The 18,990-nt window shown below is 44.2% G+C and overlaps 1 protein-coding gene across 1 annotated transcript in view; it reads right to left on the bottom strand.

Moving 5' to 3' along the window:
- Window positions 1-17,931, bottom strand: part of Anxa5 (annexin A5) — a 31,198-nt gene extending 13,267 nt beyond the window's left edge. Inside the window, exons 1-5 of the mRNA XM_028858500.2 lie at window positions 17,741-17,931; window positions 17,588-17,624; window positions 5,308-5,392; window positions 3,530-3,624; window positions 1,009-1,122 (exon numbers count right to left, since the gene is read on the bottom strand). Of these exons, the coding sequence (XP_028714333.1) occupies window positions 1,009-1,122; window positions 3,530-3,624; window positions 5,308-5,392; window positions 17,588-17,596 (303 nt within the window). The 5' untranslated portion in view covers window positions 17,597-17,624; window positions 17,741-17,931. The remainder of the gene's footprint in view (window positions 1-1,008; window positions 1,123-3,529; window positions 3,625-5,307; window positions 5,393-17,587; window positions 17,625-17,740) is intronic.
- Between the last annotated feature and the right edge of the window lie 1,059 nt (window positions 17,932-18,990).

Here is an 18,990-nt window from a genome sequence, read left to right on the forward strand (position 1 = left end):
AGGACAGACAGGGTAATCCTTTGCCTCAGTTTTCGGGAAACTCCCGGAGGGGCCTCATGCAGGCCCCCATAGCAAAGCCAGTTCAAACCTTTCCTGCAGCTGTAGAGGAAATCCCTGCTCTGAGCGATTAAATAACCAAATGACTATTGGAATAAATCATGCTGGTCAGGATGATGAAACAGAGAGAATAGAAAATTCAGGAGAAAACATAAAGAAAATTTTTTGGCAAACTTCTATTAATGAACAGAGACCAAAATTAACGATAAAAATAAATGGTGTTTTGTTGTCTGGTCTGGTAGACACAGGTGCGGACATTACCATAATTGCACCAGAATTTTGGCATCCAACTTGGCCTCTTCAGGAGGTAAACGTTCAACTGTTAGGAATTGGGACATTATCTCAGGTGAAACAGAGTGCAAGATGGCTGGAATGTATAGGTCCAGAAGGACAGAGAGGAAAATTAAAACCATATGTGGCTAACATAGCTATGAACCTGTGGGGTCGAGACTTGTTGCAACAATGGAATACTCAGACTAAAATCCCTCCAATCTCAGAAACAAATCATAAACTAGCACATGTTTCTGAGAGAAATATTAGAAGGCATTATTTTGAGTGGTCACCAGCCATCCATATTATACAAGAACAGGGCACAACAACTGATAATCTTCCAAAAATACCAACAGCTCTACCTTTAAAATGGTTAACAGACAAGCCTGTATGGGTTCAGCAATGGCCTTTAACAACAGAGAAACTCCAGGCTTTAGAAGAGCTGGTAGAAGAACAGTTAAATGCTCAGCATATTGAACAGTCAGCACAGTCTCTCCTCTCCCCAAATGCTTAGGGATACATCCCTTGAAGTTAAGTTTGTTCCCCTTGACCCCTTATTGACTCCCACAGTTTTGTCTCCTGAGCATCCTTTGCTGAAATGAGTCAGATAAAGCACAGGCTAATTACCAGCATAAAGTAGCTCTATGCACGACAGGAACGCCCCTCGCCTGCCCCTGTTACCTTCAGAGCATGCTTCAGTTCGTAGGCATCGTAGAGCCGGGAAGGCTTCATCAGAGCCACAATTAACTTCTCAAACTTTCCAGTTAGTTCAGACTTCAGGTCATCCAGAAGGTCCTACCTCAGAAGATACAAATTTGGTGACCATGGTCATCCCAAACAGAAAGGATGGCCCTTTGCTCTAGTCATTCTCTATGGTGCTTCTTCAAGTATTACAGGAGATATTTGTGCTAACCAACGACCTAAGGAGTGTACCTTCGACATTTGAACCAAACCTCAAACTGCAATATATACTGATTAAGGTGTTTAAAGCTGTTTTCCTTAACTTCAAGAGTTAAAATAATATGGAAAACTTTATAGAGCAGGCTAATATTCGTGGTAGCATATGCTTGTAATTCCAGTATATGGGAGGCTGTGGCAGGAAGTCAGCCTGGAAACATGACTCTTGAATGTAGGTAATAGGATAAAACCCAGGGTCGTTTCATGCCAGGAAAACACCCTACAGCCAGTCTGCATTCTCAGTCCTTTATAAATTTTGAGGCAGCTGTCCAGCTGTCCAGACTGGTCTTAAACTCACTCTGTACCCCAGGTAGGATGATGATGATGATGATGATGATGATGATGATGATGATGATTTTATTACTATTATTTCTTCTTCCTGCCTTTCTTTTTTTTTTTTTTTTTTTTGAGACAGGGTCTCTCTATTATGTAGCCCTGGCCATTCTGGAACTCACTATGTAAACCAGGCTGACCTCAACCTCATAGAGATCCACCTACCTCTGCCTCCCAAGTGCTGGGATTAAAAGCCCACTAAACCACACCTGGCTCCAGGTGGACTTTGAACTTGTGGTCCCATCTCAACTTCTGAAGTATCTAGAATTACAGGCTTACAACACTATGCTCAGCTTTATATAGTAAGATTATACCTCAGAATCCCAAGTTTCCTGTCCTGACTCACCCACACACCCAAAAAACTTAACTAGCAATGTTGCTCTGTGGCAGAGCACCTGGGTCATGTAAAGCATATATTCAGCATACATATTTTTTCTAGTATCCTTTCAGAAATATCCTTATAAAAGTTCCTCCAAAGATCTAGAACATATCTTAGTGGCAGAGCACTGTGTCACATGTACAGGGCTTTGGGCTGAACCTCCAGCACCAGAAGGAAAAAGACCAAAAAAAAAAAAAAAAAAAGCACAAAAAATTTTAAAAAACACCTCAAACTCACAAATATATTTTTTAAGGGCAAGATTTAGCCTACAATATCCAAACAATATCTTTTCTTTTACTATCCAATTCTAATATATAATATTAATGTTCCAATACATAGTCGATGAACATTGTTATGCTTTGAGAGGCATATGCTGGCGAGAGGCATCTTTAGTGTGGGAACATGTGCAGTCATTTATGAGAAGGAACACAGTGTTTCCCCAGCACACCAGGCAGCAGGATTGGAATTAGACATCTTCTACCAATGGGCTACACTGCAGCTCTCTGGAGAGCACTAGCCCTGGAATGTATCCCCAGCAACACAAAAGGACACTCTCTGGTTTTCCAATGCATCTGTTTCTCAGGGAAATGACAAATGTAAATTGTCAGAATAACAAGACTACATTATGGTATTTCACATGTCCTCTCATTCAGTAAGATCTCAATTTTTACTTTGAATTATTAATCAAATAAGAACTGAAATCAAACAATTTAAAATGTATTAAAATCGTTGTAATAGAGGCATACACCTATTATTACAATACAAGCATGTATCTGCTGTGGATAACTGATTGATAAATAAAACACTGATTGGCCAGTAACCAGGCAGGAAGTATAGGTGGGACTAACAGAGAGGAGAATTGAGAGAACAGGAAGGCAGGGAGGAGGAGATGCCAGCCTGCCATCCAGGGAGCATCATGTAAAGGCAGCAGGTAAAGCCATAGAACACGTGGCGACATATAGATTATCAGGAATGGTCTGAGTATAAGAATAAGAGCTAGACAATGGTAGGCCTGAGCTAATAGCCGAGCAGTTTAAATAATATAAGCGTTTGTATGTTTATTTTATAAGTGGACTACGGGACTGCTGGGGTTTGGCAGGACCCGGAGAGAAAAACTCTAGCTACATATATCTAACAAACAGATAATGGACCAGAGAGGAAAGAAGAGGGCAGGGACCAATATGGGGCCGCTGATACCTTACACCCCAAAAGCATGATGCAAGGAAACAACTGTGAGGCTGTTTTCCATTGCCTTCTAAATCATACAGTGTGACAATTTGTTGGTACAGTGCATGTATTCTATTTGTCATCTATTGATCTTCTAACCATCCAGGAATGGTTTAACCTAGTCAGAAGAAGGTAAGCAAGTTACAGAAGAGCACTGTGCCACTCTTGAGGACATGGGCATTAAGGATTCTCAGAGGTGGAGAGGAGGGTCCTGAAAAAATGCCTTACAGATTGTTTGACTTCACAAAGTCTTTTAAAACTCACAGCCGGACTCTCCCTCCTACCTTCGATGGGCTGTGGTCTTACCTTGCCAAACAGAGTCTTAAACTCCTCGGCAATTTCCTGGCGCTGAGCATTGCTTCGAGATGTGAGCAGGGTCAGGATGGTCTCTTCATCAGTGCCTGGAATTGATGGTTAGCAATGAAAGCTGGCCTCCCACACACCCACTTTCTAAGCAACCTTTCCAATTAGCTCACCAGCCACTCTGTGCTCTCAATGCCCTCTATGAAAACATAAAACACATCTTACACAAAAAAATCACATAAAACTGAGAATTTTTAAAGTATTTTATTTCTCATATATATATATATTTATATATATATATATATATATATATAAACACCACACACACACAAACTTCCTATTTTCAATTGGACTTAAAACGGATGGACAAACACTCTTGGCTTTTAAAATCTCGGTGTGCCAATCTTTCATGCAAAGTTACATAGTTACCCCAGTAATAGCTATTCACAAAGTTGGGTATTACAGGAGGTTTTTATTATTTATTTATTATTATTATAAGAGAAGAAAAAAACATAGTGCCTGGCTTCGAGTTATAGATAATTTAGGGTGGAAACTTAAAAACCTATAGATTACTAAACTTACAGCAGAATGGCAAGTTCCTTAGGGAGGTCCAAGTCTTACATGAGAGGCAAAGGCAGGTCTCCTGGCTAACAAGAGAAGAAAGGAGTTTGGAGGAAGGGAGTACCCAACAGTGTCTTGAAAGATGAAGACTTCTGAGGGGCAGCCACATAGGGACAGGCTTAGAATGAGGACAAAGCTCACAGAATAGAAAAATGTGGGACTTGCATGCATAGCAGACAGCCAGGCCTGGCTGGACCAGAGATATCAAACAGTAATGGGAGATGAGTCTGAAAAGGGGCCTGGAGATGCCATGGGCAACCTCTCAAGGTAAGGAGAGTGGCAAATCCGGTGTAGGAGCCTGAGAGTAGATCAGTCACACACAAAAACCCTCAAGAGGTTAGCAACTGGTTAGAAAGGTACTGGGGTGCAGGATGGTGATGGTGGTGGCAATGGTAGCGGTGCTGGTGGCAGTGGCAGTGGTGGTGATGGTGGTGGTGATGGTAGTGATGGTGGTGGTGATGGTGATGGTGGTGGTGATGGTAGTGGTGATGGTGGTGATGGTGGTGGTGATGGTAGTGATGGTGGTGGTGATGGTAGTGGTGATGGTGGTGGTGATGGTAGTGATGGTGGTGGTGATGGTAGTGGTGATGGTGGTGGTGATAGTATGGTGGTGGTGATAGTAGTGGTGATAGTGGTGGTGATGGTGGTGGTGATGGTGGTGGTGGTGATGGTGTGATGGTGATGGTAGTGATGGTGGTGGTGGTGATGGTGATGGTGGTGGTGATGGTAGTGGTGATGGTAGTGATGGTGGTGGTGATGGTAGTGATGGTGGTGGTGATGGTAGTGGTGATGGTGGTGGTGATGGTGGTGGTGGTGATGGTAGTGATGGTGGTGGTGATGGTGGTAGTGGTGGTGGGTGACAGTGATGGTGGTGATGATGGTGGCGGTGGCGGTAGTGATGGTGGCTGTAGTGATGTAAGAGCCCCTTAAGCAGGAGAAGTGGACATGTGATGGGCAAAATCACTGAGTTTGCCTCACACTGTGTGTAAGCTAGACTGGTGCCCTCAGAGCACAGAGCTGATGTCATTTGCCTACCCAGTTCTAGAGAATGAATCTAGAGACTTCAGGATGGTCTAAGATACCATGTCATCATCTGAATGCATTTGTACCCACCTCCCACCCTATTTTTTGGTTTTTGAGAATGAAAAGGTTTAACTTACCTAAGCCTTTCATGGCCTTCCGAAGAGTTTCTGCATCAGCCCTGCTATCAAATCCAGGGAAGTCAGTCACGGTGCCTCTGAGAACCTGAGACAGAAGGACAGTATTATTCACATTGTGACTAATGCCAAAAAGCCAGTAACATCGACAGTCCAGTCTCCCTTTGCTCAATGTTGTGTTTGACCTCTAAGTAAATTTACCATCTGGTAAGACTTGTGATCCACCTGAAAGGGGAGGAAGCACTAGGGGAGAAGTGGCAGGGCCTGTCAAGGGGAGGAGAAACCCAGAGCCACTGGCAATAGCGTCCAGGGCACCTCCCTCATCTCCCTCACGCCCAACCAAGGCCTCCTGCTCCCCAGAGGCATGCCTGCAGGCTTCCTTCCCTGCTAAGCCTCTCCCACTTCAGTCTTGAAGCACACTGAGCCTACATTAAAATGTGATGTCCCACCCTAACCACTCAGTTGGAAGCACAGCTCTGGGTTTACACAGCCTTCATACTGAGTTCCCGTCCTGTAGAGCTGGGGATCTTGAGACCATTCAGCGATTTCTGAAAATACTTGGCCATTTGTGTGCCAGACAAGTACCGTGAAGGATACTCTTCTTTATAAGCCCTCCTGCTTTGACTTACCCCATGGAGTGCTTCTATTAATCTCTCGGATTCCCAAAGCAGGAAAATCACAGACACGCTCCAAGTGCAGCGGAGCAAACAGGTGCAGAGGCTGATGAGGGCCACACATGTGAGCACAAACATGAGAGAGGGTGAGAGGGAAAGTGCAGAAGGGGGAGGAGAAGAAACTGAGGGGGATAACCCAAGACAGACCTAAAGGTTACCTGTAAATTTGCCAACATCACAAAAATAGACAACTGCAGGGGTTAGCTGTCAGCATGCACAAAAGTACATGAGAATAAAATGATCTGTTATTTCAGATAAAGGGTTAACTGCTACAATGGACTGGAAAAAGAATCAGGTTGGACAGAGTCAACATGGGAAAGGTCTACAAATGCCACACAACAGGCACAGAGCTGATCCTGCAGCCAACAAGGAACACTGCAGACAATGGAGCCAGGAACAATGTCAGCTCTGCTCAGCACATATACATATGAGCACAGCCAAGAGACTAACACAAGAGAAAGGAAGAAGGAGCTGAACAAATGTAGCTGGTAATAACATGAGAGGGGAATGAGCAGGAGCAGAGTCGGAGCTGTTGGTGCTGGTTTGAAATTCAGACCTGGACAGCCGACTGCATCTGTCCACAGCAACACGGGAAAGGGAGGCTTGAGTGACAGGTCATACAGATGGTGGCTAGGCTATGGGGAGGAAGCAGGACATCAAACCACAATAACAAGGTGGGAAGAAGTGGGTGGAAGAAGGATCCGGATCAGAATGGCAACAGCTACCTGCTGAGGACAAGAATGAGCCAGGTGCTGTGCTGGGTCCCGTAGATCGTCTCAGTGAGACCCAACTCTAAAAATGACTCCAGCTTAGCAGATCACCCGGTAACCGTGAAACAAGTACACAGTAGTTAGGACTTGACTCACGCCATGGGCCTGGGGCTCCTTAATCATGTGGTGTTGTGCTGCCTCCCAAGGCAAGAAGATGGAGGGAAAGAGGCTCCCAGAATGTTCTAGATAGGGTGTGATGAGACACCATGATCAAAGCAACTTAAGGAAAGGGTTTATCCTGCTCACACTTCCACATCCCTGTTCATCACTGAAGGAAGTCAGGGTAGGAACTTGGAGCAGGAGCTGATGCAGAGGCCATGGAGGACAGCTGCTTACTGGCTTGCTCTTCATGCTCAGCCTGCTTTCTTATAGAACCCAGGACCACCAGCCCAGGGACGGTACCACCCATGATGGGATGGGCTCTCCCCCATCTATCACTAATTAAGAAAATGCCCTGGGGTTGGGGATTTAGCTCAGTGGTAGAGTGCTTGCCTAGCAAGCACAAGGCCCTGGGTTCGGTCCTCAGCTCTGGACAAAAAAAAAAAGGAAAAGAAAGAAAGAAAGGAAGAAAGAAAGGAAGAAAGAAAGAAAAGAAAATGCCCTACAGGCTAGATTACAACCCCATCTTATAGAGGCATTTTCTCAATTGAGGTTCCCTCCTCTCAGATGACTTTAGCTTGTGTCAAGTTAACACAAAACTATCCAGCACACAGAAGAAAGGAGGTGGGGGGCAGACCAAAGAGCTGCCCAGAGGAAGGGGACAGGAGGTGTGGCAGGTATATCCCTGTGGTAGACAAAGTATGCTGCAAGACAGTGAGGTGGACTGTCTCAGGAAAACCACCTCTCACAAACAACAGTTTGTAAAGTACACTTTGAAAAGAAGAAATGTTGATCTGCTTTGTAAGTTATGAATAAACTGCAAGGAAACAGAGTTAAAAATGGGCAAGGTCGAAAAAAGAGATAGAAGTCACTTGTCACAAAAAATATATCTGACCCTAAGGACTGAAGGAAACTTCTTGAGAGGTGTAAGGAAGAAAACCATCCTTAAAGATTTCAGCTATTAGCTAGAAGAAATCACTTCCTGCCACATATTCGAGAGCTTTCTAGAAACTGTGATGCAGTTTTGCTGTATTCCATCCAGGGCTAGCAAGGCCACATGGCTAACCCTAGGAGACCAGATGTGAGTCACACAAATGAGTAATGAGGACAGAGCCCTGGCTAGGGCTCTGCCTGCCCCTTGCTACCCACACAAACTGCAATGTGATTCTGAGTGACTCATCCAGGAGGCCCCCATTTCCTGAAATCCCTCCAGTCAAGCAGGATAAGTTTCGTCCGTGGGTTCTGGTGCCTCATCAGCCTCAACTGATCCTCGCTTCTCTTTCCTCTCACCACCAATTCCCCTCAAAAGGAACTACTCGAGCTGCTTGGACAACACCTGTTCAAAACAGAGAATTCACTTTTTAACTCTTTAAAAATGTCCACTCTTAAGCTCGATAATTTTGTTGCTTGGAAAGGTGGGGAGACAGGAAGACAGAGAGTTCTGCGCCCCCTTCCAGTGAAGCAGGAAGATCCGATTGGGTGAACAAACTAAAGGTCCACTAATATTCCTGTAATACTGCAACTAACTGATGAGGGAAAAAAAAAAAAAAACCTTAATCACTGAATAACTGGATGATCAAGAAAAGATGGAAAAGTCAGCCTGACATGATTGTGCACTGCAAAATAAAATGAAGTTAAGAAAAAAAAAAGTCATAACTTCTAATAGGACCAAGGGGTACACCACATCCAGGTCAGACACAATCCCAGCCCGTGCTCTGGCCCTGTCAGAAGAGGCATGCTAGCTTCAAGCCCCTGCATCACAGCTGGCTTCCCGCTCTCAAGACTCCCTCTCCCTTTCTCCCTCCTTCCTCCTTTGTTTCATTGCAGTTGGTCCAACTATCCAACGACTTTTGACCTCCTTCCTAAGGTCAGGAACAAAAGTATCACTGTAAAACACGTTATTTAAGTTATTTGCACAATGGTAGAAAGTTCCAATGACAAAATAAGGGTTTGTAAACATGACTTAAAAGTCTGTTAGTTGGGCTTTGTGGGACATGCCTATAATCCCAGCTGCTCAGAAGTCTGAGACAGGAAGGGCAAGAGTCCAAGGCAACAGAATGATTTCAAGGCTAGCCCAGGCAACTTAGTGAGAGCATGTCTCAAAATAAAAACCAAAAACAGGGCTGGGGACACAGCTCAATTGTAAAGCATTTGCCTAGTATATACGAGGACCTGAGTTCTGTCCCCAATATCAGTTTAAAAAAAGAAAATCTTTGGTATGTATTTCCTTGATGTTATGTGCTTTGTTTTTAAATTTTCCTGCCAGTGAAGAATGTCTTCCACGGACAAATATCAGTAAAATGAAAGGAATGCTCTTAGAATCTGCCCACAGTAAGGATGGCTCCTCCTCTGTTGTTGTGTGCAAGAGCTTCCGCTCCCATGAGCCCTTGAGGTGGGGGAGAGTCTGCTGCTTCACCTAACTGTTCAGTAGGGCATTCTATGAACAACACTTGAAAGCAAGCAATAACCAACCAATTCATGTGCAAGGCAATCAGAAAACAATCTGCTTTATAGAAGAGTCAACAGCATGAAGCTTTATTTCCTCTTGTACTGAAGAAGTACAAATCTAGTGAGTATGACTTAAACTATGCAAGGGTAGAAAAGAGTCCAGTGCTGTTTTGGTTACAGGCAGAGACAAACAATATCAAAATCAACACAAGTGAGAGGACTTAGAGAGAGTAAGTCCTCTCACTTGCTCTGTAGAAGGAAATGCAGCCTAAACAGTTCTTTAAAAATTATGTATATGAGTGTTTTGCCTGCGTATATGTATGTGCACCACATGAGTGCCTAGTGCCTACAGATACCAGGACAGGGCATCAGATCCCTGTGAACTGGAGCTACCTACAGATGGTTATAAGCAGTGTGGGTACTTTACTGGAAAGCAAACCCGGATCCTCTGCAAAAGCAAGTACCCTTAACCACTGAGCCAACGCTCCAGCCCCTAATAAAGTGTTATTTGTTTGTTTGTTTTTTTAACTTATGTGTATGCCTGTAGACTTGTGTGAGCTTATATGCACCAGAGGAGTATGGGTGCCCAGAGACCAGAATTAGACATTTGATCCCCTTGAACTAGAGTTCAAGTAGTTGTGAGCTGCCTGATGTGGATGCTGGGAACCTAAAAAATATTTAGGAACTCAAATTCAACAAATCCACTCCTCTCTTCTCTGTCTACACCCAAGCTCAGCAAGCCAGCCATCCTGATCTGCACCTAACTCTTCATCAAACATCACCTCATTCACTTATCAAAGTCGTCCCCTTCTCCCATTGGTCACTCCTATCCAGTCTCAGCTGTGCCCTGCATGATGACTAATGGCTGTATTCGTAGGACTCTGGAGGCTGATGCAGGAGGATTGTTGTAAAGTCATGTAAAGCCTGTGCCTGAGTCAGACCCTGTCTTTAAATAATAATAATAATAAGAATGAAGTCCTAGCCACTGCCTAGTTTACTTCCTTGGTGGTAGTAGAGCAGTCCCCAGGATTATCAGAACAGGTTCCTAAGTGATCCAGTTTCCCAAGCAACTCCAACACAGCAACCCGTCTACTACAACCCCCAGAAATGCAGTCACCATGCTAGCACCAGGACACTCTTCCTTAAACACAAATCTGGTCCAGGGATACTCACCTTTAACAACCCTTTGAAGGGTTCTCCATAAACTAGAAAGCAATTTCTACTACTTGGGTCTGGCTCTGCCTAGCCACCAGGGATCCCCAAACAGGGAACCACTGGCCTCCCTTACCACAGTCACTCTGGCAGTGCTACCTGAAGCTACAGCCTGCTCAAGTCTTAGCCATGCCCTAAGCATTTGCATTTGTTCCTGCTGTGGCTACAAAGGATGCCTCCCCTCCGTTATCCCACACAAATCATGCCAGCAAAGCAACCTCAAATAAGAGTAATACATATTTCCAAAACATATCACAAGTACTAGATAATGCATGGAGAGGGTTTGGCAACGCATCTATACTAGCAACAAATGTTAGTCATAGTTCCCATTTTACTTTCTATGTCTTACAAGACCCAGGACAGAGTGGGAAAACAAATATCCAAACATTCAGGATGCACACACAAATGGAAAATAAAAATAACAGAAACAGGAATCCAAGGAAATGGAGCTAACTACAGTATATATTCCTTCCAAAGAATTAATGGCTTATATGTTTACATACTGTGTAAATCACTAGATAAAAAGGATGGATCCAAAATATATTTAAATCAAAGATCTTAGGAGCACTAAATTCTAATTCGATTAGTGCTTTTGTACAAATTTAGAATAGTAAACAGTTACACAATCAAAGTGTCTTTCAGAAATGGATCTATGATGTAGAAATACATTTATTCTATTTTGTACTCTGAAGTCATTATAGGAAGAAAATCACAGACCGCACATCGCTAAGCACTGGAGCAGGTCTTCCAAGGAGCTGGGAAAAGCAGTAAGGAGATCAGGGCTTGATGGTGCCAATGAGGTGAGCAGTAGCTTGCAAAGCAGCCAACTGGCTTTCCCAGAATCCAAATCTCAGAGTCAGAGGGATCAGGAACTGCACCAGACTGAGCCAGGGCAGCAGAGGCCATGGGTAACAGGGAGCCTTGATCCAAGGTCCTGAGACGAGCTATAGAAAAAACTGATCTGGGTCTGAGTCAATGTCCAGAGACTCCTCTGTAATGAACTCATGGAAAATTTCATTGTTTACCCTGATCCTGCCAGCTCTGCAAAGGGTCTTTGTAAATTATTATTATGAGCCCACAATTCTAAACTAACCCCCAAATTTTCAAACCAATCTTTACACAGTTTAAATATATACCACAGAGGTAACTGATACTCTTGAAGTTTCTGCTGAAGATTTATGCAGCCCAGTTTTGTCTTTATGACATTCCTGCTGTTGTGAATACATTAACTCTTTAAGAACAGCATAAGTAATAAAACTAAGTTCAGACTGCTCAAAATTAAATTCTTAAAATTTGATTATGTGAAAATTACATTCTTAAACTGAATTAAATTTATGAAATGTTTCATTTGTGTATGAAATACAGACAATTCCTTTTCCAAGCCAAAGAAAACGAGCCCATGAACTTTTAAGTATTTAAAGTAAATTGGAATACCTATTAATTTGGCTCTAGCTAGACAATGAAATGAAAAACTCGCTGTGCTGTTACATGGAACTGTGAGGAACCCTTTCCTCCCCACATTGTTTTTGGTCATGGTGTTTCATCACAGCAACAGTAACCCTTACTAAGACAAGCTGGTACCAGGATCGCTGTGACAGACCTGATGTTGTTTTTGGGAGAACTGTGGAAGGACTTTGGAACTTTGGACTAGAGAAGCCACTGAGTGTTCAAAGCTTGGTGAGCTTTCTGTAGGAGCTTGGAAGATAAGAATGTTGAGAGTAATGCAGATGATGGAGGCCTCACTTGTGACATTTCAGAGGGAAGTAAAGACTGTACTGGGTAGAAAGTAGAGTCTGTGGTGTCTGGTCAGCTGGAGCTGAAGAACTGGCTGTGACTAGCAAGAGACCAGAACCACTGAAGAAAAGCCTTGCTTTGTAGGGGCAATGGATGCTGGTCAGCTGGACATGAAGAATTAGCTGTGATTAAGAAGAGACCAGCGTCATTGAGGTGAAATGTTCTAGAAGTGTTTCTGAAGGGTCAACATACTGAAGCTCTGGTCCAGAGGTGGCCAAGGTTATATCTTACACTGGCAGCCAAACTTGGTAATATAAGAGTTATCCAAGTGGTACCGGTTTTGAAGGCATGAGGAAGTTATGGAGGGCAGCTGAGGCTTGGTACTTTGTGGCATGGCTGGAGTGCTGTAGAGAGCCCAGGAGAGGCTATTGGTGAAAGTGCAGTCCAGCTGTAGCAAGGGACTCCCTCATTTCTGGAGATGTCAGTACCATAGGACAACAGCAGCAGAAGTGGAGCGGAGCCAGCCAGAGCCTAGAAGATAAGCTGTGTGTGCTGGAGAAGCGACCTTTGGAGGAGCCCAGATGATCTTGAGTGGATCCCAGACACTGGACATTGAGTTATTTACACTTCTGAAGCTTGGTTTTACTTTGTTCAAATTGTCTGTGCCCTGGTTCTTCCTTCTTTAAGTGAGGCAGTATTTAACTTATTTTTTATTTTTAGATAATCCCATGGTTCAGAGACTTTTAACTTTTAAAGAGATTTTGCAGTTTTACAGACTTTGGCTTTTAAAAGAGACTAAGTTGAATTTTGTTGTTGTTGTTGTCGTTGTTTGGGGGGGGTTTTGAGGGAGGGGTTTCTAGACAGGTTTTATCTGTGTAACTGTGGCTATCCTGGAACTCACTCTGTAGACCATTGGCCTCAAACTCAGAGATCCACCTGGCTCTGCTGGATTAGAGGTGTGTGCCACCACCACCCAGCAAGACTTGAGTGTGTGTGTGTGTGTGTGTGTGTGTGTGTGTGTGTGTGTGTGTGTGTTTTGAGACAGGGTTTCTCTGTGTAGCTTTGGAGCCTTTCCTGGAACTCACTCTGTAGCCCAGGCTGGCCTCGAACTCACAGAGATCCACCTGCCTCCGCCTCCCGAGTGCTGGGATTAAGGGCGTGTGCTACCACCGCCTGGCAAGACTGAGTATTTTTAAAGAGAACGAATTTGTTTGAATTTTTATCAACTGTGAAATAAAAGATTTTTTAAATTTGGAATGTTTATATTGTAATGTTGATATTTATGTGTGATCTTGCGGATGAACAAGAAAAGAAAGATTGTGGCTTAACAGTGATGTGTTTGTGTGTCGAGTTGACAAGGGGTCAGTTGTGCTGGCTAGTTTTGTGTCAACTTGACACAAACTAGGGTCATTGCAGAGGAGGAAACCGCAACTGAGAAAAACCCTCCAAAAGATCAGGTTGTAGGAAAACCTTCAGTGTGTTTTCTTAATTAGTGATTGATGTGGAAGAGCCCAGCCCATTGTGAGTGGTTCCATCCCTGGGCTAATGGTCTGGGGTTCTATAAAAACTTCAGGCTGAGCAAGCCATGAAGAGCAAGCCAGTAAGCAGCGTCCTCCATGGCCTCTGCATCATTTCCTGCCTCCAGGTCCCTGCCCTGCATGAGTTCCTGCTCTGACTGCTTTTAATGATAAGCTGTTATATGGAACTGTAAGTAAAATAAACTCTTTCCTCCCATGTTGCTTTTGGTCATGGTGTTTCATCACATCAATAATAACCCTACTAAGACAACAGCATAAAATTTAAGAAAAAGAAAATCTTTGGAACCCAATTTTTAAAATTTAACCCAATATATGGTAAGTCTAACTGAAGAAACATTACTAAGATGTAAAAAAAAAATTACATTTATATAAGAAGTTGGATATAAAAAGAAAAAGATAAAATGATTCATACATATTCTACTTTATTTCATACATAGAAATAATTCAGGCAAATTTAACAGCTTTGTTAATTCTTAATAAATAATTTGAATTAGTTTGCATTCAAATTTACTATAGTAGAAAATGTTACTACTAATCCAAAAATCATAGTAATTTGTGACTAGCACAGCAGTATTGTTATACTAAAATAACAAGGGGCATTACAGTTTAAAATCATATACAACTGATTCAAATGAATACTTTCAAGCATACATTTAAAAAATTAACTAGTGTCAACTAACTGTTTATATGTACATATAAGTTTATTTGTAATTTAACCTTTTCCTAGTTATCATAGAAAATACAATTAGCAACTGTGTTTTCTTTGAGGAAGACTGAGAAAGCCATCATTAAACTATTTCCTCCATCAAATAGCCAATCCACTGATGCTAAGGGACCAGGAGCAGGACCGATTTAAGAGCAGATCACATGGTGTTACTCTATGGATTCTTCCAGTTCTGAGTGTATTTGCCAAACATGATAATAGAAATTACACAGCTTTCAGTATGATCTTCTGCCTCAGTTTTATTCCCTATTCTGATATGACAATTGAGGTGAAATTTAATTGAAAAAGAAAATTACAGTAGTAAACCCACCAGGCTCCATAGGTTGTTACAAACTCATGTCCACACAGACAGCCCTGGTTTAACTCACTGGGTCACAAAACAAGAAAAAAGACATGAATGTGGGAAAAGGGCCTGTAGTGAGGAGGTGGGGTTGGGAGAGTTGGGAGGGAGTTCAAAGAGAAGAAAGAATAATCAGAATGCACCATGTACATTCATGAAATTGTCAAAGAAATTTAATTAATAAAAAATAAAATATGTAACTGAAAAATTAACAATACATATATAAGGGACAAAGAGGAATGTGGGGAGGGAAGGGGCATGGAAATGAAGGGGAGGGATGGAAGTCCAAGGTATCACCAGAGATCAACCAATTCTTTGCACTTAATTCTTAGCAAGATGGTAATCCTCAATCTGCCTAAACACCTGGTTCTGGATTGCTCCACTTTCGTATATGGTGCATTCCCAACACAAAAGGAAACTGTCAATATAGAAGATATAAATACATATTCCAAGTTCAGAAACATTAAGAATTACTGTAGTAGGAAGCTACATTTCAAGTTTTCAATAAGCAAGAGATATTAATGTTTAAACAATAAAATTTTAATTGCTGAAGCACACTCCTTTAAGATAGAAATCTAATACCATTGCTTTCCAGATGCCATGAAATGGAAATCTCTGGTTCCCACCCCCTTAGGTCAACAAAAGTCCTTCCATAGAAACGCCCTGAAACCTAACACGAAGCTCCAGCTTTCCTACAATGACACGAGAACCCAAAGGATTTAGACAGCAAAGCAGTTAGAGCCAGGCATAGTGGTGCACACCTGGAATCCCAACACTTGGCAGGTTGAAGTGGAATGATCAGGAGTTCAAAGTCATCCTCAGCTACATAGTAAGTTCAAGGCCACAGTGAGCTCTTTGAGGTCTATTCCCCAAAACCACTAGGGAGAAGGAGGGATAGCAGTTATACAATGTGGACATTCTGCTTGTCACCAAATGCAAATGTAAGGTAACAAACACTATTCTAATCTGAAATGTTTTAACAAAATGTTTTACTTCTCTGGTTTCCACAGATTGCAGACAAAGCTGTGAAAATGTCAACATCCTACAATGTTTCCAATACTGCCCTGGATAAAGAGTGGATGTAACAGAAAGGAATTGATGGAGAAACTTCAAGTTGACTGTGGTGGCACATATTTGTCATCTCCACACTTGGTAGTCTGAGGCAAGGGGATCTCAGAGAAAGAGGAAGGCCACCCTTAGAGTACAAGCAAACTCCAGTCCAGCCTGGGCTACATACACATGGAGACTTTGTCAAAACAAAAACACTTGAGACATCACTGGGATATTTACAAGAACAAGCCAAATGGGCAAGGACAAAGAGAAGTGCTCTGAGAGGCTTGCTAATTACCATGTCTCTCATCACACAGCTTATGAAGACAGGAGAGACTCCGAGGAGTAGGGCTAATCCCACAAACACACACTTTATGCTGAGGAACCTAAATCCACAGTCCCCTGGAGGTAACATGAGAAAACCAAAGCGCAGAAGCAGAAGAATGGCAGGACTGTAGAAACTTAATGAAGGTTCGACATCATCTTAATCCCTCCATTTTCTCTTGAAAGGGCCAGGAAATCTTACCCAATTGTACCAAAGCAACCTGACTACTGAACTAATGGGAGAGAGTGTGTGTATGTGCTGGGGCATTGTTTGAGTAGGCTAACGATAGTCTGGACTCTGACAAGCCAATTAGATTGGCAAGATGTGTGCAATTAGTTTAGGGGTGGAAACTTTTTGTTCTTTTGGTTTTTGAGACAGTCTCCTATAGCCAAGGCTCTTGATGACCAAAGATGACCTTTAACTCCTGATCCCCTGCCTCCACCTCCCAAGTCATGGGATTCCAGGTATAACCACCCTGATCTCAGGGTGAAATATTTTAGGAATGATAACTTATTCACATGATCAACTTTTAAAAATTACTATACAAACCAGATGGTGGTGGCGCAGGCCTTGACTCCCAGCAGTCAGGAGGCAGAGGCAGGTGGAGCTCTGTGAGTTCAAGGCCAACCTGGTCTACAGAGCAAGTTCTAGAACAACCAGGGCTACACAGAGAAATCTTGTCTCGAAAAACAACAAAACAAAAGACAAATTACTGTATATTAGTTTTTCTTTGACACACCTTGACAAATATTAAAAGCTATATATATATATTTAAAAAACCCAATAGCAACAACAAAAACCTATTAGGTAGTCAACTTCTGAAAGAGTCCCAAGGTAAATTCAATTCAGAACTCGTTTCGCGAGTTCATTAATTTGGAAAACCAGCTCTTTGGTTCAGTGCCTTTAGCGGAGAGGGGTGGGGGGGAACAGTTGGTTCCTTTTAAATAAACTGCGCTGAGTGCTGGAAAAAACTCCCCAGAAGCACCATGGAAACCGCCAGCGCACACCCAGTATTCAAACACAGGAAACTGCGGGAAAAATAAAAAATAAGGGAAGCCCAAAGGCGTTCGCCTCACATGACCAAGAGAACTGTTCCTGCTCGGGTTCTAATTTTGGCAACTCTGGATTTGGGGCGGCCCGGTTCACATGTACCGAGAGAAACACCAGCTGGTTCCGGACACTCTGGAGCGAGGGAGGACACAGGAGAGCGGACACGGAGGGGAACAGCAAGAGGTCACGGAGAGGGCACAGAACAGGACGTGAGAGGGGAAAGCAGAGACCCAGAGACTCCGAAAGCAGCGTCACCTCCCCTAGCTCTGCTGCTTTTGGAGAAGGTCCCGATTGCCCTGGTCGCAGGCGCCCGGCTTACCTGGGCCATGATGCTGTCGGTCAGGAGCGAGCCGGGGCTGCGGGGGGAGAGAGAGACGGTCACCAGAGCCCCGGTCCCCTTCCCCCAAAAAAGGGCCCCGTGCCACCCCACTCCCACCGTGGAGGAGCTGCTCCCGGAACCACCGCCACTCACCGAGAAGGTAGAGCGCAGGTTTGCGGGCGAGAAGAGGACCGATGCACACGCCGAGGAACAGGGCACGACTCTCCGAGGCTCCGTGCAACGGAAACGCCCTGGCCAGCCCAGCCCAGCCCGACCTTGCCCCGCCACACCACGTCACGCCCCTGCAAGGCCGCACACCCACCAAGGCCCCGCCCCCAACTACACTACACTGCAAGCTCCTCCTTGTCCCAGGCACTGGCCGCACCCCTAACTACCCACCAAACTTTCCTTGCAGGACCGCGTCCCCAGGCAAGGCCACGCCCCCACCGCGGCCACGTCCCTAAGTCTCAGGCCCGGCCACGCCCCCTATCAGGCCACGCCCTGCCACGTCCTAGCCTCTGTGCTCCTGCGCCTGCGTGGGGCGCGGCTGGTCCACGTCCATTCTCCCCTGTACAGTACCCGCTTCGGATCCCGCAGCCAGGGTGGGGCTGGGGAGCCGGGGACTGTCACAACACAGCCCACAGCGTCTTCCACCGCACGCTGAGCGTCGGTCAGGCACTGAGGGCCTTTCCCAGATTGTTTTCAAGTGTTTAGTGCTAATGACTGTTTCCAGATGGCCGTGTCGCAGATGCAGTTTTGTACTATGTCAAAGCCTCTGGAAACAGTTTCGTTTCCAAGCCCAGCCTGTAACTTGCAAGAGACTTGCTAGGTGCAGGGTGACTAAAGTGACGCCGGAAAAGCAGCCGGTGCCATTCTTAGGTTCGCTGGTATGGGAGGGAGGCGCCCGCAGGGCCTGCCGATGAGGCAATAGGACAGAGGCGTCCTAGTCACGGGTGTTCTAGAAGGAAACGTCAGGATCAGGTCTTGAGAAAGAAGAAGCCGATCACGTGGAGAAGGAATGTGATTGTGCAGGGCTTGTAATTTGCTGTGCGCCACATGCTTAGTCTGGTCCTGACAAGGTCCGGTAGATTGATGGTTTTCTGGCAAAGGAGACAAAACTGCCTGCCACCCTTCCCATGGCCATACCCCTGTCCCATTGCCTTCCTCTTCATGACCTCGGTGGAATCCCTTCTCCAGGGACCTAGCCGCTCCTCATAGCCTCCATTTCAGCACCTCTACCAGGGTATTGTTCTGTTGTTGTTGTTGGGTTGATTTTTTTTTTCTATAGACTACTTTTGTTTTGTTTTGTTCTTTTCCTAGACTCAGGTGACCCTCCCGCCTGACTCTTAAAGGACTGCAATGATGTGGATGCACCCATTTCCCTGTGCCCCACCCCTGAGCAT

This window comes from Peromyscus leucopus, chromosome 6 (genome assembly GCF_004664715.2).
Source record: "Peromyscus leucopus breed LL Stock chromosome 6, UCI_PerLeu_2.1, whole genome shotgun sequence".
Lineage (NCBI taxonomy): Eukaryota > Metazoa > Chordata > Mammalia > Rodentia > Cricetidae > Peromyscus > Peromyscus leucopus.